This window comes from Brassica napus, chromosome A9, assembly GCF_020379485.1.
Source record: "Brassica napus cultivar Da-Ae chromosome A9, Da-Ae, whole genome shotgun sequence".
In the NCBI taxonomy this organism is placed as follows: Eukaryota; Viridiplantae; Streptophyta; class Magnoliopsida; order Brassicales; family Brassicaceae; genus Brassica; species Brassica napus.
In genome coordinates this window covers 26124820-26147585 of record NC_063442.1, presented here as the reverse complement: position 1 = coordinate 26147585, position 22766 = coordinate 26124820, and the positions used below count along the sequence as shown (strand labels likewise).

The 22766-nt window shown below is 37.6% G+C and overlaps 4 protein-coding genes and 1 non-coding gene across 5 annotated transcripts; 2 read left to right on the top strand and 3 right to left on the bottom strand.

The window, feature by feature from the left end:
* The first annotated feature begins 430 nt into the window (after nucleotides 1-430).
* LOC125578705 lies at nucleotides 431-537 on the top strand. The gene has a single exon (XR_007316788.1). It is a non-coding gene; the product is annotated as a small nucleolar RNA R71 (small nucleolar RNA).
* Nucleotides 538-1822: 1285 nt separating this feature from the next.
* Nucleotides 1823-9797, bottom strand: LOC125577607 (probable aspartic protease At2g35615). Its single transcript, XM_048739071.1, has one exon. It carries the CDS (start codon nucleotides 8760-8762, stop codon nucleotides 7419-7421), a length of 1344 nt encoding a protein of 447 aa, XP_048595028.1. The 5' UTR covers nucleotides 8763-9797; the 3' UTR covers nucleotides 1823-7418.
* A 590-nt stretch (nucleotides 9798-10387) lies between these two features.
* On the top strand, nucleotides 10388-13654 carry LOC125578159. Its single transcript, XM_048740481.1, has 6 exons — nucleotides 10388-11302; nucleotides 11466-12092; nucleotides 12190-12324; nucleotides 12432-12778; nucleotides 12869-12950; nucleotides 13034-13654. Exons 1-6 carry the CDS (start codon nucleotides 10388-10390, stop codon nucleotides 13652-13654), a joined length of 2727 nt encoding a protein of 908 aa, XP_048596438.1.
* Nucleotides 13655-16388: 2734 nt separating this feature from the next.
* LOC106412770 lies at nucleotides 16389-18570 on the bottom strand. The gene is made up of 4 exons (XM_048740480.1): nucleotides 18498-18570; nucleotides 17447-18036; nucleotides 16544-17359; nucleotides 16389-16472 (listed from the first exon to the last, which is right to left on the bottom strand). Exons 1-4 carry the CDS (start codon nucleotides 18568-18570, stop codon nucleotides 16389-16391), a joined length of 1563 nt encoding a protein of 520 aa, XP_048596437.1.
* LOC125577606 lies at nucleotides 18421-22100 on the bottom strand. The gene is made up of 5 exons (XM_048739070.1): nucleotides 20889-22100; nucleotides 20320-20758; nucleotides 19979-20227; nucleotides 19305-19709; nucleotides 18421-19211 (listed from the first exon to the last, which is right to left on the bottom strand). Exons 2-5 carry the CDS (start codon nucleotides 20756-20758, stop codon nucleotides 18988-18990), a joined length of 1317 nt encoding a protein of 438 aa, XP_048595027.1. The 5' UTR covers nucleotides 20889-22100; the 3' UTR covers nucleotides 18421-18987.
* Between the last annotated feature and the right edge of the window lie 666 nt (nucleotides 22101-22766).

The window sequence follows — 22766 nt, the reverse complement described above, 5'->3', positions numbered from 1 at the left end:
GGAATAGGACTTCTGTTGGTAGTTGTTGTACTGAAAGTTGGGTTCTTTCTTGTACCAGCTACCATTGTTGTTGATGAAACACAGCTCTTCCTGACCTTCCAAACCCTCAACTTCATGGACAACAGCTGGTGTTTCTTGGCTTGGGTTGCCGACAAAGTGCAGCTGCTCTTGGGTAGCTTTATCAGCAAGGAGGATGTCTATCTTATCCTGTAGAGCCTTCAACTCCTTCCTCGTTTGCTTATCCTCAGTTCTACTGCTTCTGTCGTGGTCTCCACTGTAGACTGCATCACTCTTAACCATGTTGTCAACCAGCTCCTCTGCATCCTCCTCAGTTCGCCCCAAGAAGAACCCATTACTAGCTGTATCCAGTCTGGCTCTGTACTTAGGTAGAGCACCACGGTAGAATGTGCTCAGCAAACTCTCCTTAGAGAAACCATGGTGTGGGCATTGAGCTTGATAGCCCTTGAATCTCTCCCAGGCTTCACTGAAACCTTCCAAGCCCTTCTGTTGAAAGCTGGAGATCTCGTTTCTCAGCTTAGCAGTTCTTGAAGTAGAGAAGAACTTCTCCAAGAATGCTTTCTTGCAGTCATCCCAAGTGGTAATGGAGTCGCTGGGTAGAGACTTCTCCCACTGACGTGCCTTATCCCCCAAAGAGAAAGGGAATAGCTTGAGCTTTAAAGCATCTTCGGACACACCATTGGTTTTTGACAACCCACAGTAGCTGTCGAACCTGTCCAAGTGATCAAATGGATCCTCGAGAGCCAAGCCATGATACTTGTTGTTCTCGATCACGTTGAGGAGTCCTGACTTGATCTCAAAGTTGTTGGCTGCCACGGCGGGTGCTCGGATTCCCAATCTATGACCATGAATGTTGGGACGGTCGTAAGTGCCAATGGGGCGAGCTGCTCGCTGTTGGTTAGGTGAACTTGAGGACCCTTGCTCCTCAAGTTCATACACCTGTAGATTAAAGGGAGGTGAAGAAGAGTTAGTAACAAAAGAAAATAAAAATGACTTAGTCTCAAGCAATTGACTAAATCTCAATGTTCAAATCGACTCAGAATTTGGCAACGGCGCCAATTTGATGTTAGGAGTTTTCAAGGCTCCTAAGACAAATGCTGTAGTATAAATGATTGTCGAACCAGTTCTGAGAGATACTAAAGCACCGAGAATGCAAGTAATCACTTAATCTAAGTGCAACCAATGATTTAGATGGGTTTTTAACTATGACTAATTAATAGGAATAACTAAACGATACTTTCTTAACTATTGGAAAAGAGAACTCATGGATATAGGGATTAGACATCGGGTGATCAAGCCTCGAACTAAAGATGGCAAACGATCAATCAATCTATTAACCTTAAGCTTAGACACAATCCTAAACAAACTCTATGTCTAGATGAATGTTCATTTACTTAACACAATTCAAGCATCAAATGTCTTTGGTTGAATATATGAAAGCAATCATTACTAACAAGTCTATTAGCTATCTTAGCATCTTTAACAACAAATGTCTTTGGCAAGGTATGCTAAAAGTCTAGGAGAGTTATCTCGGGCATTTCATCGAACACCTTTCGGGTGAGAAATGCCTAAGGATCAACAACTGAGTGGCCAACTCAGAAGATGCTTTATGTTCACTCTACTAGCAAGGCAATATGAATGATCTACACTAAAACATCCTAGTTCTAACCTAATCACCCTTAATCTCCCTAACCCATGAATTCAAAAGGTGATTACTCACTAATCTCCATGATTCCTCTTAAACCCATGGTGGATTTCAGATTAATCATGCAGAGAAACACAAAATATAAATAAGAACACAGAATTTCAATAATAAAACTGATCAATTGATTCAAAGAGATCACTTTCCAAAGGTTTTTGGTGGTTTTTCTAAGAACAAAAGATGATCCTCCCCCTGGTGGCTTACAGAGTAATAAAACATAGGTTTAGAAAATAAAAACGTGCATAATGAAATGACCAAAATGCCCTTGAGAAAACACAAGTTCGAGCAGAAACAAAACACGGAGCGACCTCAGACTGTCGCTCCGACAAGTCGCTCCAAGCTTCGGGAGCGACCTCGCTGTGTCGCTGCGAGAGGTCGCTCCGGGCTTGTTCTCGCGTCTCCGGGTGGTGAATTCGCGAGCGACTTCTTCCTGTCGCTCTGGGACGTCGCTCCAAGCTTCGGGAGCGACTTCAGCACGTCGCTCTGGAAGGTCGCTCCGAGCTTGTTCTCGCGTCTCCCAGTGATGAAAACGCGAGCGACCTTGCTGTGTCGCTCTGGATGAGTCGCTCCGGGATGTGGTGCACAGCGACCTCATGCCGTCGCTCCGAGAGGTCGCTCCAGCAGTGCTCGTCCAAAGCTCACTCTAATCACCTCCTTTTGAGCTCCAAATGCACTCAAATGTCTCCAGAAACTCCATGTGGTGCTCAACTACCTGATAGAGACATATGTATGCAAAATGCAACCTAGACATGGCTAAATCCTAAACTATATGATGAAAATGCACATGAATAAATGGATAAAACAATGTAAATATGCAAGATAACAATCTTCATCATCCAAAATATATAATTGCCTCTTAGGTTCCACTACCAATGGAACGTAGCCCAAATTCAGCCTCTTCGTAAACGAGTCTAATCCCATCTCTGCATATCCTCTTCCTCAACAACGAATAAGTTATATCCTCTAATGATGATGTCCAAAAGGATATAGCATACAAACGAGCATTTGGTTGGAATCCATTCATAATCATCTCCACAGTTAGAATAATGTCCATCATAATCGAAGTGTATGTTTGTAAACGAAAAACACATCTGCAATACAAAAAAAAATTAAACAAATCCATTAAGTTATACCTGGTTATACAGTTATAGCATTTAAGTTATACTAAGTTATACTTTCTTACACAATTTTGTCGGTAACCAAATTTGCCCAACGTTTCCCAGTTCTAGCTGTTTTCTCCTCTCCAATTCGTTTCAATTGTTATCTCAGAGTTATCTGCATTCTTTAATTCCTGATGTTCTATCTTTTCTTATACATTTGTTGATTATCCAATTCCCTAATAGACATACTATTCACACTTTCCGAACCTCGATTAGTCCAGTCCAATTACAACTATGAATCTTGTAAATCGAAATCTCTATAAATCGATCGTTTTTGGTGGATGAAGGATTCTAAACATTGGCTTTAAGATATATACCCTGTAAAATGGAATCAATAGCTCAATGATTCAGCATCCAAGCGACGAAGCCGAGTTAGCTCAATGCGATGATAACGAGGAAGAAGAGAACGCCGAAGAAACCCGCGGGTGAGATGAGAGAGAAAAAATAACAGATTCGACTACTCCCGATTTGGAAGTGGAATAATGATTTCCCCGATTTTTGATTGGTTATTTGACGTCATTCAATCCGCATTCAATCGGTCAGGTAGAGAAAAATCACTTTCAACATTAACCATCAATATGGAGAGTATCAGATTAGATAAGAGTATAACAGAATAATTAAGAGTATGACAGAATGAAGTTCGCCTCATTAAGAGCATCTCAACGCTTCTCCCGATGCATACACACTCGCAAGCAGAGTATGTGCACTTGAATCACTAACTTCCACTTTCTCGAGCTTCTCCGCTACCCGTTCAGCTAACTCTATATTCCCATAGTTCTGAGCGGTGTTTAACAGAGAACAGTACACAGGAGCTAGAATTTCATCGCTTTCATTTCTCATCTCATCTATCACTTCCTCTAACAAGCCATCTCTGGACAGTAGGTCAATCAGACAGTTGTAGTGCTCAGCTTTAGGCTGTATCTTATGTACTTTGGTCATCGAGTAAAAATATCTACGTCATTCTTCTACAAATCCACCGAGATTATAAGCTGTTAAAACCGCTACTAAGGTTATATCATCCAACCTGACACCAACTCTCTACATCTCATAATACAAGTTCATCGCTCCCCCTGACACCCCGTTCATTGCAAGGCTGTAAAATTGAACCTCTTATTTGAGAGAGTAAAATCACTCCTTAGAGAATTTGAGTGATATCAGAAGGGTGTAGCTACAGATGTTGCAAAGACGGATGCAATGGTCAAATGGCCAACACCTAAGACAGTTAAGCAGCTTCGCGGGTGTCTCGGCTTGACTGGCTATTATAGGAAGTTTGTGAAGGATTATGGGTTGTTGGCTAAGACATTGAGTCGAGAAGCTCAATTGTCATTTGAAGACTGATCAGTTTGTTTGGAGTCGAGAAGCTCAATTGTCATTTGAACGAATGAAGGCAGCAATGTTGTCTGCTCCAGTCTTGACTCTTCCCTGATTTTTTGAAGATGTTTGTAGTGGAGTCGGATGCGTCAGGTGTGGGTTTGGGAGCAGTGTTGATGCAAGAGGGAAGACCTATTGCATACTTTAGCCACGCTCTGACTTCTAGAGAGCAGCTGAAGCCGACTTATGAGCGTGAGTTAATGGCAGTGGTGATGTCTATAGGGAAATGGAAACCTTACCTGTTGGACAAACATTTAATTGTCCGTACCGATCAGAAGAGTGTTAAATATTTGCTTGAACAAAAGGAGGTTAATATGGAATATCAACGCTGGCTCACAAGACTCTTAGGCTTTGACTTTGATATTCTGTATAAACCAGGCTGCGAAAATAAAGCTGCAGATGGCATTTCTCGGACTATGTTTGTTGCCTCTTTATTGATGTCCTTAACCACAACAACGGCTTTACAGTGGCAGGACTTGTTCAAGGAAATTATGGATGATGAGGGAATTCAGAAGAGGATGGAGCAGTTGTGTAAGGGTGAGTTGAGTTCTGAGAAGTATCAAATTATTGATGACAAGTTATGGTCGAAGAAGCGTTTGGTAATTCCTAAAAATTCTCAATTTATTCCTTTAATACTATATGAGTGTCATGACAGTAAGCTTGGGGGACACTAAGGGGTTTTAAAGACTATTCAATGCGTCCAGAAGTCATTTGTGTGGGAGTGTTTAACGAGAAAAGTTCAAGATTATGTTGCAGCTTGTCTTGTTTGTCAAACACACAAACATTCGACGTTGTTTCCGGCAGGTCTGTTACAACCTTTGCTTATACCTGATCGAGTGTGGGAGGATGTGAGTATGCATTTTATTGAAGGGTTGCCTGTTTCCGGTGGAGTGAATGTGATCTTGGTGGTGGTAGATTGATTGAGTAAATTTTGCCACTTCTTATGCTTGAAGCATCCCTTTTCACCTGCTGATGTAGCTCAAAAGTTCGTGCAAGAGATTTTTCTTTTTTACGGCTTTCCGAGGAGTATTGTGTCTGATAGGGATCACTTGTTCTTAAGTTCTTTTTGGAAAGAATTGTTCCGTTTGGTGGGTGGAGTTGGACTTGGAGTTGGAGTTGGATAGTGAAGTGGAAGGATAGAGCTTCATCGGAAGATACTTGGATGTTGTCTAAAGAGTTTGTGGAGTGTTTTTCTTCTTACCAACTTGAGGGCAAGCTTGGTTTAAAGGGAGAGGTATTAATAGGTATCATCAGGCTTATTATCGTCAAAGAAGGAAGCAGAGAAAGCCGTTGGAGGTTATGATAAAGAGAAGGAGGGAAGCGTTGAGAAGCTTAACTTGGAGGAAGAGAAAGACTTGGATTAAGAAGGAAGGTTTGAAGAGAAGTAAAGAAGATTAAAGTATTGAAGTAACGTTGTGATAGATATTTTCAGATTATGCTTTGTTGTTGTAAGTTCTTAGACGTCATGAGTCTAGAGCACACAATCGCCATGAGATCGATGATTCTAACTAGGTTTGCCATGAGAGCTTTTCATACTCAAAGCTAAACATTCTTATTATTCATTTCTCAATTCAAATACAAAGAAGTTTACTGTTACAGATAGCTTTACTCTATCAGAGACTTACTGACCTTGGAATGTAGCTTATCGAGGATATCAAGAGCATTATGATGATACGATCTCTCACCTTCAACCTGCATTAAAATATAATTTCATATCCAATCCAGTGACCAGTAGCTAACCAATGAGCGCTAAGATTTGAATCAAATTGAGGTTACCAGAGTACAGAGACGCTGATAAGTTACGTTATGCTGCTGATTATCGAATTCTAACATGGCCCTTAGTAGCTTCTTTGCCAACGGTTTTCATACTTTGATTTGAGTTCAGCTAATCTCGATTCCGAATTCTGAAACTTCGTGTAGGTTTCTTTAGAGACATCAGACTCCTTCAACTTTGATCTCCTCCTCAATACATCAGCTACATGTTCAAAGATAAACTTTTGTTTTTTCCACAAATGCTAAGAGAAGTTCAAAAATGACTTTACCTGCGCTTCAACTTCTTGTCTCTCAGCCTGACGTAGTGATTCACTAAATGCCTAGTGTATCCTCCAAAGGCGCACAAGGAATTGGCTCACAAACCTAAACAAACAGAAATCTGAAGCTATGGATCCTTAACTCTTTACTTTACCTGAAACCGTCGTATAAGAAACCGTCGTATAAGAAGAGATAACGACAATGGAATGAATTTTAGTTGTGGAAAAAATTGAAGCTTGGCCATTTGGTTCAACACCTTTATGACTGCTCTTATATTGAATTTATTAATATTCATTAAATTATACTTTCTCCATTTTAAAATATTCCATGTTTCAGAGAATATTTGATAGTTAAATTTGATTTTGTCAAAAACATTTATGTAATTAATTGTATTTTGAAAATATTTTATAATTGGTTATGTTTAAATTTAATAATATTTTAAAATCTCTAAACATTCAAACAAAACATCATATATTTAAAATAAGAAGTATTTTTCTAATTTTAATCAGATAATCTTTTATTTTCCCTTAATGTCTTATTTAAAAAAAAAAATATATATTTTAATTTATGAAAGCTTATTATGCTCTTCTTCTTATTGGCAGATGACTGCAAGAAAAACAAAACATATTTCAATTTTATTTTATTTATTACTAAATTTTATTTTCACCTTGAGGTTATCATATAACTTTAGAAAGATAAATTTCTATAAGTATTTCAAATGATAAGTCTTCAACTTATAAATACTACTCCCTCCGTTCACTTTTATATGACGTTTTACAACTTGGTACATCAATTAAGAAAGATTAACATAATATCTATTTTAATCCATATCATTAATGTTAGATTAACCTTTTTGACTGAACTCGTTTTTTAATTATAAAGATAGAAAAAATCAGAACTTGCCATCTTTTGTATTGAATTTCGCAAACGTCAAATAATTTGATACACTATTTTTTTTTGTAAAACGTCAAATAAAAGAAAACGGAGAGAGTAGTATTTAATTTCGTCGTCTTTGGACTATTTTAGCTGTTGGTGGCTATTTGTATTTCGGTTTCAAAAATATAAGAAGAAAATAACAAAATAGCTATATTATTTATTTATTTATTTATTTATTCTAGCGATTCGCTAAATTCATATTACAAGCTCCCAGAGCAATCAATTCTTTGAAACGACAACGTCTTAGCCTCCAGGTCATACCCGACACGAAAATCCGCCTGAACCAAATTACCGTAGATAGCAACGTCAGTTGTCGGAATCATGCTCAAGCACACAATCTCTTCATCTTTTTTCAAGAAGGCGTTTGTCGGACTCAGCTTCACGTCAGCTCCCGTGAAATGCATTGTTATCTCCGGCAAACCAATCTTTTTGTGTCTGGCTTTGAAACAGTGTGTCAACAGCCCCTGTGGATCACTCGCACGCTTAGCTCCGGTCACCGATGCTTCCACCGCCGCACCAAACTTCTCGTAAAATCCAGATTCTAGAAACGTAAATGTAGTTCCGGAATCGATTATGATGTTCCCGGTGGTCTTCTCGTTTAAACTGGATCCTCCTCCTCCTCCTCCGGTGTACGGAATCTTGGTCTTTCCGACGGTGATTGCTTCCAGATTCAAGTAGTAGTAAGTATTTTGGGTTTTATAGATTAAAGGTGTAGTGAGCACAGCAGAGCCGTTGCTTGGGTTGGAAGGCATCGAGTTGGTTCCTAGGTTAATGACACCTGTGCCGTTTGTTGAGTATGACGTGTTTGACAAGTAATACGAAAACTTCTTCCCTATGGAAGAACCTAGCTGAGAGATCAAAGATAATGGTCCACGTCCGAGACCGATGATTCCGGACCCGGTTCCATCGAACGTACCGCTGTTATTGTAGCCGCAACCGAAGACTGTACCGGGGAAAGAAACTGGGGAGCCAGAGGAAGAATCGATAGAGATTGTTTCGGTTGCAATGTCTCCTTTAGTAAACGACTGGTCTCCATAAGCGTAAAGGTATTTGCAGATGTTCCGTGACTGGTCGCATCCTTTTTCTTTTTTGGCCAATACGTTGCAGGGTTTGGAATCGCAAGCTTCTGTTTTGTAGGTCGAAGAGTGCGTCTTGTCGAAGATTGGACCTTTTTGTTTGTAACAATTTTCACATGGTTTGCACTGGATCCAATTTAGGTCACTTCCAGTGTCGGCGATGGCCACGACTTTCGAAGGTGGCGTACCGATCGAGATGCTCATGAAGTATTCGCCACCGTTTGCGATTAAACCGGATTGGAGATCATCGGTTTTGGTTGAGAAACGGCGGGAACGGGAGATTGAACGGAGGAAAGCGGCTTTGAGACGATCGGAGACGGTGTGGAGAGGGTTATAGAGTGGAGAATGGGGAGAGTCACGGTGGATCAGCTTGAAGGTGAGGTCTTGCGAGTGAGCTGAATAAGAGGAAACGAGGAAGGTGATGATGATAGCTAAGAGAGAACAGTTGATGAAAGTTTGGGTTCCCATTTTCGATGATCTTTAAGAAGATTTGTGGCCTAGTTAGTGAAAGTTTGCATGGGGTTTATAAAGGTTTTGCCAAGTTTTTTTCTTGGTCAAACAGCTAATATTTCTGATGTGACTTCTAATTATTTTTTTTTGAATTTTTTAAGAATCAATTTTTGAAAAAGTTTAGGAAGACCATATCTTATGTATGATACATTCTTCAATGTGCATGATATCCTTCTGAATTTGAGTTTAAGAAGATCTTATTAAATAAGTATAATATCTTTCTAAAACTTATAAAGATATTAATAAATATGTATAATATATTCATACAATTTAGGAATTTTTTTATAAAAGTCAATTTAAAGATACTCTTAAATCTGTATTTAGGAAAATCTTCATGAATATTTATTTATAGAATATCTTACTAAATTTGAATTATATGTACTTTTAATAAGATATTCTTAAATATGTATAACATCTTCTTAAAGTTTTTAAAATACCTCATGAATTTAATATCCAAATTTTATAATGGTATTATAAAAATATTTAAAAGTATTTTCGTAAATTTTTGAGAGATATTACATATTGAGTAATATTTTTCTAAATAAGCATATAAATAAAACTCAAGAAGATGACATACACATTTAGGAAGAATTTTCTAAATATACATACAAACTACATTTAACAAGTCTATTTACACATTTATAAAGACATTCATGGACATGATTTTATTTTTTTTACAAATTCAAGAAGATATCATACACATGCATTCGGGAAGGCGGTCACAATTTTTTTTAAGAAAAACTGTTAAAAGTGAATTCAAAAAAATTGCAAAAAAGAAAATATTGGAAGAAACTATCAAAATGTCCTTTGAAAAGAAGTTAGAAAAATGAATAAGTTTTTGAAAAATCGTAAAAAAACATTATTTTGATTTTATTATTTTCGCTTCTAAATAATTATTTTTATTTTTAATAAATAAATAAATAAATAAATTTTTAATAAAGATAGAATTGTCATTTAACCATTTTGAATAACCTATATTGATCACTTTAACTTTTAGGTGCTATTTTGGGAACAAAAACCAAAAATAGCTATTTAAGATATTTGCAAATACAATGAATAATATGATTTTTAAAATGTTTTTATGATTTCAAAACCGTATTTGGCATTTTATATTTAACAGGCAATCACTGACAAAAAATTATATTTAAAATGCAATCAAACAAATCATCATGTTTAATATATCAAGAGTTAAAAGAATATATATATATATATATATATATATATATATAGGCCAATTGCACTCGATACACAAGGAAATAAAGTTATTTAGCTGTTCGAGATACTACTGTTTCACATTTCATATATGACCAAAGTATCCCTATCACATAGAAATGAAATTAATAGCATATAGGAACCTTAGGCTTTCTAGCATAATAATGATGGTATAGGGTAGTAAATCACGTAAAGATTTCTTCACGACTGCAAAAAATCTTCATGTTCTATTATTTTTTCAGGCCTGCAAAAAAGCCTTCTCTTCCATTATTAGCCAAATACTTTTCACAAACTCTTCTTTTGTTTGTAACGGTGGCGGAGTATACGAAGGTGAACTTCTTGCCGCTCTTGTTGGAGTGACAACTGTACCGATGGTGTCGGCACGGCTTGTAGATTTTCCCGACTCACCGGAAGATCGAAACATGGGTCCAATTCCGGATATGATGTTTGCCGCCGGGGAGGAACCAGTAGGGGTTCGTGTTCTTACGTATCACTCATCAAGTGCCCTAAAGAGGATTTTTAATGCGTTAGACGAGGAGGAAGTTGATATTATTAGGAGATCTTCTTTTGGGAAATTGATAGATATAGCAGATAAGCCGGTTTTTTCTGGTCGATTTGCTAGGTATTTGTTATCAAGACAGCTGAAAACGAAGAAGAAGCACGAAATCTGGTTCCGATTTGCTGGCAAACCGGTTAGATTTTCTCTTACAGAGTTTGCTAATGTCACGGGACTACCTTGCGGTAAATATCCTCGGAAGTCGAAGATGAAGCTTAAGAAGACAATATCAGAGAAACCGTATTGGCCATCTTTATTTGGGAAAGTTGAGGTTGTGACAGTTTCTTCAGTCATTAAAATGCTTTACCGTAAAACTGTGAAGGACAAGGAAATCCGGATAAAATATGCTTGTTTGGCGCTTCTGGAATCTGTTCTGCTTCCAACAAGCCTTAAGATGAAGATAGCGAGAGAGCATGTTGAAGCCATTGAAGATCTTGAAGAATTTTTCTCTTATCCATGGGGGAGACTTGCTTTTGAAATGCTAATGGGTAGTATTAAAGAGCGAGATGAGGTAGCTTTGTCTCAAAACACGATAGCGGTAAAAGGATTTGCGCTCGCCCTCCAGCTTGTATTGGTAGAAGCAGTTCCTTCATTGACCGAGGTTGTGGAAGAGATATGTTCATCATCGGAATCAGATAGTGATGAAATAGATGGAAACGGCCGTGATATATTTACGAAGAAAAAAACTCTTAACCCCGCACACGCGAGAAATGTGGACAAGCGATGCATTGTAAGTGATATGTTCTGCTTTTTTTTATGTTGGGGTTATAATGGGTGTGTAAACATAGTTATGTTGGAATCTAAATATCTTTTGCAAGCATGATACTATATTTACGTTAACACTTACAAGCTAATTTACAAGATGTCTATTATATCAATATTTATATCTGTAGGCCCATGTTAATTCGCTTATAAATGGGGATAGCAGTCGGTCAATTGACGAAGCCAATTTAGGATGGTCTGACGAAGAGGAAGATTCGAAAGTTGACAACCTTGTAGCGCGCATCAACGCAAATCATCAGTTTACATCTTCTTTATTTCGAGGTGGGCTTACGCAGACGGATGTGGAGCGGATGCGACAGTCATGTAAATCGACATCAAAGTCAAGGAAAGCAACATATGTTCACCCACATGGTCAAAACATTGAAGCCGGTAATATCGTTGGCCTTGTGATGGACAAAATCAAACCTCAGTTAGCTTACATGGAGAATAAGATCAACTTATCAGGTGGAAGGGTTGATGGAATGGAAGGAAAAGTTGTTTTGCAAGTCAAGGAGATGTTACTTAACTTCAAAGATGAGATGATACTATCAGTTACTGAAAAGGTTCGTGCAATGATTAAGGAAGAGGGGTCCGTTCATCGTCGCGCTTCTCACATGACAACGGCACCTCCGATAGAAGTACCCAGTCCAGCTACGGTTATAGCTGGTGTAGATGATGCCAATGCAATTACTATTAATAATGTGCTTCGAAACTTAAGCGAGTACTCTACACCGCCTCGATCAAATCGTGTGAGCCAGGTTATAATTTCGTTTTTGATCTTCTGCGGTAGATGGTAATTTTTGTACTACATTTTTATGAATTAATTTTTGTTCTAACATTATATTTGGTCATTAGGACGAGAATAAAACCCCATCAAAGAAAGACCCTATTGCTCCCGGATTTGTTGGTGGTAGTCTGGAAACAGAGACATGTGCACAATCAGCCAATAGCCAGAATCGTGGACGTCAGAATGCGTTTCAAACAAGTTTGGTAATATCGTTATTGTTTACATTAAACAAATATCTAAATTCTTCCACTATTGACTGTTACTTCATTATTGGAAGAAATTACACAAGTTTGTCTTATTGTTGGTAAAGGAGCGTAATAAGAGGCAACGAGAAGACCCGACTGGTGAACCCTCGTTCTCCCTTGGTTTAACTCAGGAAGAGCAGATTCCGGGGGAAGAACATATTTTCGTGGCAGACGTTCCTGAACGGGATTGTATTTCTCTCAGTAAAGTTGATGACAACATTGAAGAAGGTCAAGTATCACGGAAAAGTAAGAGGCAGAAAACGGTTCCTTCCAATCTTGTTGACGATTATCATTGTGGTCATCACATTATGTCACGAGTTCGAGAAGCACAGAAGCACATATTTGTAATTGATGATCAATCTGACATTACAAGGAAGTATGCTCAGCTGTCTGTTAAATTGAGGGATAAGTTGTAAGTTTTAGACATTTTATCAACTTTCACTTAATACCTCTATCGCTTACTTAAATGTATTTTCCTTAATTATTATAATTTCTGTTCCAGCGTTATTAATGTTGCTGGAGTTGCCGTTTATGGAAATGACATTCAACTTATTCTTCAGAGGCCACGTCTTATGTCGGCAAAGGTTTGTCGTTGATGTCAATTTCATCCTCAACTGGTAACAATAATGGTTGTTTTGTCTGAAAGATTGGATACATATTTTACCAGGTTATGGATATTCTTATCCGAGTTGCACGTGTTGCGGTCTGTCCTCACCTCCCTCCAGAAGGTCCCCGTAGTGCTGCCTTTCTTGATACGAAATTTGTCAGTTCGATAAACAAGACGTTTCCGAAGTTTCTTAAGAGTCGAAATAAAGAGGCATATATGTTTCCGAAAGGGTTGAAGGATATTTTTCCTTCTAAAGATGATCCCAAGGTTCACCCAATAAGGTACTACTTTCCATTCAATGTGGGGAAGAAACATTGGGTTGGGATTTGTTTTGATGCTCGTACTGGGGTTCTTACTGTTCTGGATTGCAATGTGACACTGCACAAGGATAGTTCCATCGAGAAGTATATCAACTCCATTTTGCAAATGTTACCATATCTTGCTAGATATGTTGGTGAAATCGTTGGAACGGAACCCGTTATTCAGTGTTATGATGTTGCAAGGCCTAAATCTGTTGCACAGAATAAAAATCCAGCTGATTCGGGATTAATGGCAATGCTGTTAATGGCCACACATGCAATCTATGGCCTTGAAGCGTGTAAAAGTCTAACTCATGAAATGGTCGAAGAAGAAGGAAGGAGGGCTGCCATTTTGGCTTATGAGTTTAAGGAGAAGCTGTAGACGAGGACAATGGTTGATGTTTAGCTTACTATAAGTTGATGCACTCTAAAATTGTCTGTAAGGTGCGAGATTTATAACTCTCGTTCATATGTAACGCTGCTTTTATTTGTTCGTTCTGGTGTAGTCTGAATGTTGGTTAAGTTTGAATGTTCAAGGACATTAGTAAGTTTATCTTATTTCTGTGTTCTTCCATCTTCATTAACCTAAATACAGTTTATTTTGTAATATTATTGACTTTATCTCCTCTACCATGCCTTACTATTCTAAATTTCTGTGTTCTTCCATCTTCATTAACCTAAATCCAGTTTATTTTGTAATATTATTGACTTTATCTCCTCTACCATGCCTTACTATTCTAAATATGGTAAGGTCAGATTGATTATGTAATGTTATAAACAACTTCGTTTACTTAATAATGTATGGTCCAAAGCCGGTAATGTATTGATGGTGTTGTTATGCGATTTAAAATCTATGATCTATATTCTATTGCCCATTATTTGTAAACCATGACATATCGGTACCACTATTAGACAGAAATATAAAACTCCATGTGGCGGTCTCATCAAGTCAGGCACGCGCATTGAAAGTGCAATAGGCTTCCAATGTGTATCCAAAATCACAGTATTTTTGTCCGTTTTATCACAAGTCGAATATCATCATCATACCTATGATAAAGTAGCCACCTATTTTTTTCAATAATTCTGTATATAGCTACATGTTTTGATCTTATCTTCTACTCTACATATTTACTCCTCTATAAATACGTCTGCTACACATTAACAAGCTTCACACCACATAAAGCTCATAACATTTCAACGACTTTAGGCCAAAAAGGTTTAGGATAATATTAGTTGTTATTTATATATCTTCATTGCTAACTCCTATGCTCTTAAATTTCAGATGTCCACACCACTTCGTGTCCGTTTGTTTCATGGTGCTTGGACGCGTAATGATGATGGTCATTGGACTTTCCAGAGAAAGCCTACTGACCTCGGGTATACTGTTTTAGTCAAGCCGACGGAGACGTTGGCAGATTTGGAGACTATCATCCGTGATCGTTATAAATTGCCTCTTGACACACCTTTGTCGATGGCTTACCACCCACCCGAGTGGTTGTTGGAGCCTGAGGGCACTCGAACTCCACCGACTACACTTACGACAAACGAAGCTGTTCAAGAAATGATGGAGCTTCGTACTTGGTTTACCGAACTGAAGCTATGTGTTACCTCTGGGGCAGAAGAAGTTGCGAATTACCAGTTCTTAACCAATACAACATTTTCCATTGGTGGGGCAACGTTTGTATTCTCAGGTCAGTATATATAGATAACACATGATCTACTATAATGATTGTAATCAAATATAGTTATTTGTTTTGTCCAGGAATGGACGAGACAGAACTGGCGATGAGTAAGGAGGTGCTTGAGGAGATTTTTAACGAGCAAGAGAAGGTGGTCATGTATAGGGCCCATCTAGAAATTGAAAAGGCTAATCAAGGAAGACAAAATGCGCCGTCCACAAGTAATGCGACTACTCAAGCTACAGGCGAAGGTTAGTAACTTGTATTGGATATGTCTTTTTTTATATGCGCAACTAAGTTATGTTTTTATTGTTTGTATGTAATTAGATTTGGTGTCCTCGCCCACTGGATCGGAGGAGTGAAAGAAGTGCGGCAAATGAAGTGGTAAAAGAACGGCAGAATTATGCATGTTGTTTGGTTCTAGTTGAAGTGTTTAACTAAGTGATGTTATGTTCTTGGAATAAGTGAAGTCTATGTGAGGCTTCATATGTTGTTCTTTCAGTTGAAGATGTTTTTCTATTGCTATCTTAGTAATGTATAATATCTGGTCTGTAAGGAATACGGTTGTTTCATATGCATGTTTAATATAAAATATTAGTTCGATGAGTAGAGTTGATCTAACACGTTTAGTCGATTACCTTAGACAGAAAATACAATATATATACTTTCCTGAATCAATAAATATCATTTAACTTGGGAATTTTGTTTGGTTTCGTCATTTTAAAACCGGTTACCCTTAACGAAATGTCCTTTTTTATTTTAACTAATTTTTCGTTTACGTAGGTTTGTTATGGACTTGTTATAGATTGTGTCAAAATGGCGTTCTGTATCAGCAAAATTATAGATATGTACAAGTGTATAAACTGATTTGTTGTCTGTCTTAAAATGTAAGAGAATAATAGTTACTGCGTAATTAATTGGTTTATCATTTGATTAGAATTTTTTTTTATCTTAGTATACATTATACAGTTGCAAAACATGTATTTTACTCACACAAGCCATAATCCATTAGGGATTGACTATCTAGTATTCCCAACTTTTTGTTTTCCTATTTTAGTTAACTTGGTACCAGTTTATGTATTTTGTTTTGATCACCGGTTATAGGGTAACTATTTCCTACCCTATATTATCTGATTACTTCTAGTTGTTGTTCTCGGTTCTACTCTTAGTTACCATTCATGGTATATATAATTCAGCAGTCGACCCGTTCAATTTTAAAATATTTTGATGAACACTTTATAAACACATGAATTGTAAACATAGAATTTGGCATTTATTTATTTCACAAACCCGGGAATAAATACAACCTGCCCCACTCTAAACATGGATAAAATATTTTACATTCACATGTTTATTTTCTGTGTCATAGACAGACCACCATGCTTATCAAACACCTTCATCATCCGGGAATAGCCATAATACCTTCTACCACTTCAGTTATATTGCAACTTTACAAGTTGCTTTATTGTGACCGCTCCCCTTGCAACGGCTACATATATGTCTTCTTCTTGGAGTTTTCATCTTCATAGAAAAAAAGAGTTGTTAAATCTTGTGCAACAATTTAGTAAACTTAATCAACATGTTTTGTTTACCCGTATTTCACCCGTTGACAATATTCTGCTCTTCCGAGGTCTACCTGGAGGTCGCCTGCTTGATGGAGGAAATATTATGACCGACTCTCCTTCCTTTCCGAATATGCCTTCTCTTATTTCTGTTTCGGTGGTTATCGGCACAATATCTTCGGCATATGCGGAGGTCAAAGTTTCAAGACTGTAAAAGTCAGATACTAGGGACTCTATACGAACTTTTTCATTGATTGCTGAAGCAATAGCATGGGAGCAAGGTATGAGGAGCTTCTGGAATGAAAAACAACTGCAAGTTTTTTCAAGAAGGTTGACGTGATATGAGGAGCCAACTTTGTCTTTCACTTCGAACTCAACATTGTTAATCCGTCTGACAAGCATCCCTCCGCTGTTTTCAAAATTTCCTTCTAAAATCTCGTTAACCCGTGCCGTCAACCTTCCATTACCAACCGCTGTGACATTACGTCTTTCCGCAAACCAGTTCATAAGTTTGGATCTGATATACTCTACCAAAGCCACAATTGGATACTCTCGTGCTTCCCGGAGAACGGAGTTCCATGTCTCCGCAACATTGCTTGTCATAATGTTGTACCGATTTCCATCGAAATGCGCACGTGCCCAATGTTGGAAACCAATACCAATTAAATATTCCGCACACAAACCGTTAATGTTCTTGATTTCATTGAATATGGTGTTAAATTCACTAAGTTGAAATGCTCGAGCTGCCTTCCCCACCAAGTAACCAAGGTTCTTGTTTTTGAAATATGTCCGGATGTTCCGTTTCAGGTGCATAACACATGCACAATGTTTTGCTGCCGGATAAATCTACACGTAAATGGAATGGTCAGATATACACTTTTTATATTTAAAGTGGAGAAAAAGTTGATGATAACCTCTTATTTCGATAACTACCTTTGATAACCCATTGTAGATGGAAGAGTGTCTGTCTGAAACAAAAACAATATCATTGTCGTTAGGGATGAACTTCAGAAGCATTTTAAAAAACCATTCCCACGCTTTGTCATTTTCACCATCCACTATTCCTACTGCGATAGGAAAAACTTGGTAATTGCCATCTTGGGCTGATGCAGACAATAAGCATCCAGCATATTTTCCTCTTAAATGTGCTCCATCTATGATGATGACATTACGCATATACTTCAAACCGTTTATACATGCTCCAAGTGCAAGGAACATGTATTTGAATCGATGACCAACTCCAGCTTCATAAACTGTATGCATTTCAGCCACTGTTCCAGGATTGGCAACAACGAGTCTTTGTAAGTAATCGGGAAGCAATTGATATGATGTAGCATTTGCCCCTTTTGCGTATTGTAGCGCTACTTCCCTTGATCGCCAAGCTTTCCAATAAGAAATCCGAATATTGTAATCGCCTAGCATGACTTGCATGATCTCGTTTGGTCGTGGCCCACACCCATTCCCTGTAAACCTTGACTTAAGCATTTGTCCAATGACAGTATGTGTTGCTTGTTCTTCGTATCCTGAATTTTAAAGCAATAAAAATAAGAAATTGGTTTCAGCAAATTCTATGTTCGACTGTTGTGTATTCCATTGCAAGAGGAAAATAAAACTTGGAGATGAATGTCTTTTAAAAGTGAAAAAAAACATCCTATAATTTTATTGTTGCCATAATTAATATCGTTACTGGGAATGGCCGGATATGGTAATGATATGTTTGTAGATGTTTAATTAAAATGCATACTTGGCCGTAACTAAACATATGATTAAAAATCTCATCGCTGCCTTATTATTGTGACAGATATAATGTTTCCTAATTATATGTCACCGAACTTTACTGACTTTATGTAAAGGATTTGTAACTCGCGTAAATTATAATATCAAAATCGATTTTTTATTATATAAGTATTGCTTGACTGTTCTTTACGAGCAACAGAATCGTAAAATCAAATCTGATTTTATTGTAGATAAATATGTTTAATACCTGCTCTGTCGTCAACCGAACAAGAATGCTCGGAGACAATCCTTCGAATTTCGTACTTTTCCACGTTCTTCATTCTGATTGCATAAATTCTCCATAAGCATGTAGAACTAATGCATTTAAGGACCATTCCATCTGGGGTGGATCTACTGTTTTTAAACCGAAATTTATTTCGCAATGCATATAAAGCCATGCATTGTTTGAAATCATCCCTACTTTTAAACACCTTTCCTTCGTATAATGCATCAGAATGGTTTGTTTGGTTTCCTACAAAGTTAGTAGTCGATAGGTTGATTAGTTTCACCGTATAAATGTTAAAACCAAACATATTTCACATTACTTCTTGGCCTTTAACATATTTTACATTACACGGCCCCGCAATAATATTATCTTATGCATCGTACGCGATAAACAAAAAACAAAAAGTAAACCCCTGCGCCCACATATTTCACATCAAAAGTTGGCTACTTATTTATCAGTCCAGCTATTTATTCTAAAAGAGGGGACCAAACCCACCACTTCCATCTTCAGCTTCGGAAGAGGACTCTGGAATATCGATGACAGGTTTTGGTTCAGCCTTGCTGTTTCCAACTCCCACTCCAAGTGTGAGATCAAGAAACGGTTCAACATCGGTCGTTTTCCCAGTAAGAGTCGAACCGTTTTCTGTAACAACATTTTTTCCTTTGTTATTTGTTTTGACTTCTGCCGATGTTTCACCTGCATGGAAAATAACAACTATATCAACAGCTAAGACGATACATTAGGTTAATTTATAATTTATATTATTTGTACATGTTAAGATAGTATTACCGGAGTTAACATCCACCGTATAATCCGAATTTTCTGCAACTGGTGGTGGCATTGTTATGTTGTTCTGTGTCTCGTTGAAATCCTCAGAAGAGCCAGTGTAGGAGCCTTCATCGTCGTCGTCGATAACAATGAATGTATGATGTTGTGGTGCAATGACCCTTCGATTTGGAGCAAGTGGGAGTCCAATAGCTCTCTCGGCACGGTGTGGAGACGGTGCAATGTAAACCTCATACCTTCTTCCTTCTTCAGTCATGCCATCCCAGTTTGCTTCATCATCTGGTAGGTCTTCAAACAAGTTAAGAGGTTCTACTCCCAAATTGGTATCCTGATTAACCATTGTTGATGCTTCAAAATTTGGGTGTATGTTTTGTAGCTCGTCAACAGTGATCGGTTCTCCATACAATACTAGGAATGAAAATATGCAGCAGTCAGTAATCCAAACCTTGGATTAAATAAAATTATACTAACAAGTAATAGTAAAATCTATTAGTATTACTCCATGTTCGGTTTAATACAAAATCAACTGCCACTACATGTACATATTTTGCCTAAATTATAAATGTCCGTACTTAAGTCAATAACTATATTTGAAAACTTTAAGTACTATTACAAACACCTATCATGCTCACGTTAATCCCATAATACTATACTTTAAAACTTTAAAGCAATGTTACCTTCTTGATTAGGATCATAGTTGCTCAGAGGATCCGGAGAAAGAGGAACAGCTCCCTCTAAAGGCATGAAGTTATTTCCCGTTAAGTTGATATATTCAAGACCTTCCTCTGTGTCCTCAACATCGTTCTGTAAACCATAAACCATCTCAATCTCGAGAGCGACACGGAAGACTAGCAGCAACTGTGGTTCGTTGAACATTATCTCCAAGATATGCTTGCTACACACGATTGGGTGGCCACCAACCAAGTCTTGGACATTTAAATAAAATACGCACGGTTAATGGGATTTCAAAAAATTTATCTTCATCTTCACTAAAGCAAATAAGTTTTGGGACACTAACCAATTATAGCTTGGCGATGTTGTTCTTCAGTTACGCCCTCTTCAAGGTATGTCTTTTCATCAATAGAGAAGGGAGTTCTACAGAAGAACTGGTATTTTGCGACTAGCTCAGGTCCACTAGTCACATAGAGAACTGGATCGGCCATGTAATCGAACACACTTGTCATGATTTCGACATCTTTGTTGGTTACTAAAGTGATTGGAGGTGTTGTTGGTCCATCGGGAACGAGCATCCATGTCGGGAGTTGATAGGTCAACACTACCGGAGTGAGAATACCAAGGTTGAGGGTGATACGGATCATCTCCACTAGACCATCGATAGATTCAGTTCTGTTGATTATCACCGCTTCCCTCAGAGAATTTGGGGCCTCTTCGAAAGACCAAACCCCGGTTGGGGACTTACTCCACAGCCCGATTACGAGCCGAACTAACCTTCCCATCTGCAACACATATGTAAGATTAAATTTAGAGGCGTCAATAGTGTGAAAAACTTTACTAGGTGTGCTGACATATCATACGGTTGTGTGAAATTTTTTTAAAAAAATAAACCCTAAAAAACAAAAAACTAACCTTTTTCCTTCCAGATATGAGCTTCGCCAGAAACTACTGAACTGATCTGGATTTTTTTTCTTCTGTGTTTGTGCAGATTAATGCTTCCGGGAGCTCCTTTTTATAGCGAAATAATGATGGTCACTCTGGAATTTCTTACACAAAATCCAGCTTATACGCAAGCATTAAATGCGCCAGCTACCTAGGTATAGACTTAATTATTCATACATTAGGTTTCATAAAATATCTCTGACACGTTCATATTTTATAATTTTAATCGAAAAATTTCGACATTATCCACTTTACTTTTCGTAACATTCTCCTTTATTCGATTTTCTCCGGTTTGATTAACCGTGTCCAATTCTATACGCGCAAACCGAGTTCTCTTTTCTTAATTGCTTGAATTTCGATCAGTGTTATCAGACCACATAATTAACTTCCTTTACAAAGGCCTTTGTGGTTTACATTGATACATGTATAGACTTGTATTTACTCAGTTATCTTCCTCTTATTTTTTAATTAACACTTTGCTCTTCTATTTTGTTTAACTCATTCCTATTGGGCTTTTTATGGCTTCTTCTAAACATTCTTCTGCTGCGACGCGGCGTTAAGCTGGAAAAAGGATGGTAATGATTCCCATTGTTGAAAATCGACTTGAATGTCTACTGCATGGACTGACTTGAATCCTCTTCGGAGTCTCTATGTTTATTTTCCGATACTCTCTTCGCTGTAATGGTAATATTTGTTTCTCGCTTATTAAGTTGTAAATTTGTTTTCAAACTTTAACATATAACTTCATTATTATTTCAAAAAAAGTTTGTTTTCTATCCCCTGGAATGCTGACAATAGTCCGGTAGATTTTAAATTATTCCTGTTCAACAAAGCATCTAATTGTAGTAATGCATAACGTCCCAAATATACGCTTTCCGCACCAAAACACGTGCTATAACTCCTTCATTTTTGCCAACCACGTGCTTATATCTTTCTCTATTTTCTAATTGCGGTATATTTGGTAACGACAGTGACAACAAGTCGTTATCTTCAAATAGTTCCAGACATCAGTATCTTACCTAGATTTGCCTACCCTACTTAAACTCCAGTCTATCTATGCAACTTGGATTACGCAGGGGCAGGTCTGTAATTGCGAGAAGACTGTTCATTCCTGATACCTCATTAAAATTTTCTCTGCATAGATTGCTAATAAACTTCCTTTTTATGGTTTTTCAACCAAATAGGCCATATATATATATATCAACAGTTACTTGGTCTAGGGGATGACGGATTTTTGGAAACTAAACAACCTAAGATTGAAGGAATTTAGTTTGTAGTCATGCAAAGAATGAATTTTGGCCTATTTGAAAATTCGGAGAAAGGATATCCCGTTAAACTGCACATCTCTTTGAAGATTACTTTGGATCTAGTGTCCTGGATTCTGCAAATTAAAAAAAAAAAAGAATGGTGTAATTATTATTTTTGTTTCTCTTTCTAATGAAAAGTTCAGGGATCTTTTTGTTAAGTTAATATTAAGATTTCTAGAACTTTTTTAGTTTCTGTTTTTGCTTTCTTTATGCAAGTGTTTACTAGTTTCTTGAAAATTCTTTTTCCACCGTTGGTACGATATCTCGTCCACCAACGAGAAATCTTCTCCTGTATTCGTCCTCTTTCTTTTTCCCTTAACTCCGGTGATGTTTGCTCAAGGTTTGGTTCCAATCTTGTCATTTCTTCGCTATTTCTTATTTTTCCGGACTACTCGTCGTGGTTTCTCCTCTCAGCCCTCCAGCCTCTCCTGATCCACCGGTTGCACCAAACATGGTCCCTTCTCGCTGGTGACCCTCCTGCCTTATAGCGTCTGCTTCTCCCCTTAGTTTCAGTTCGATGACTTTTGGCTTAGCCGATTCG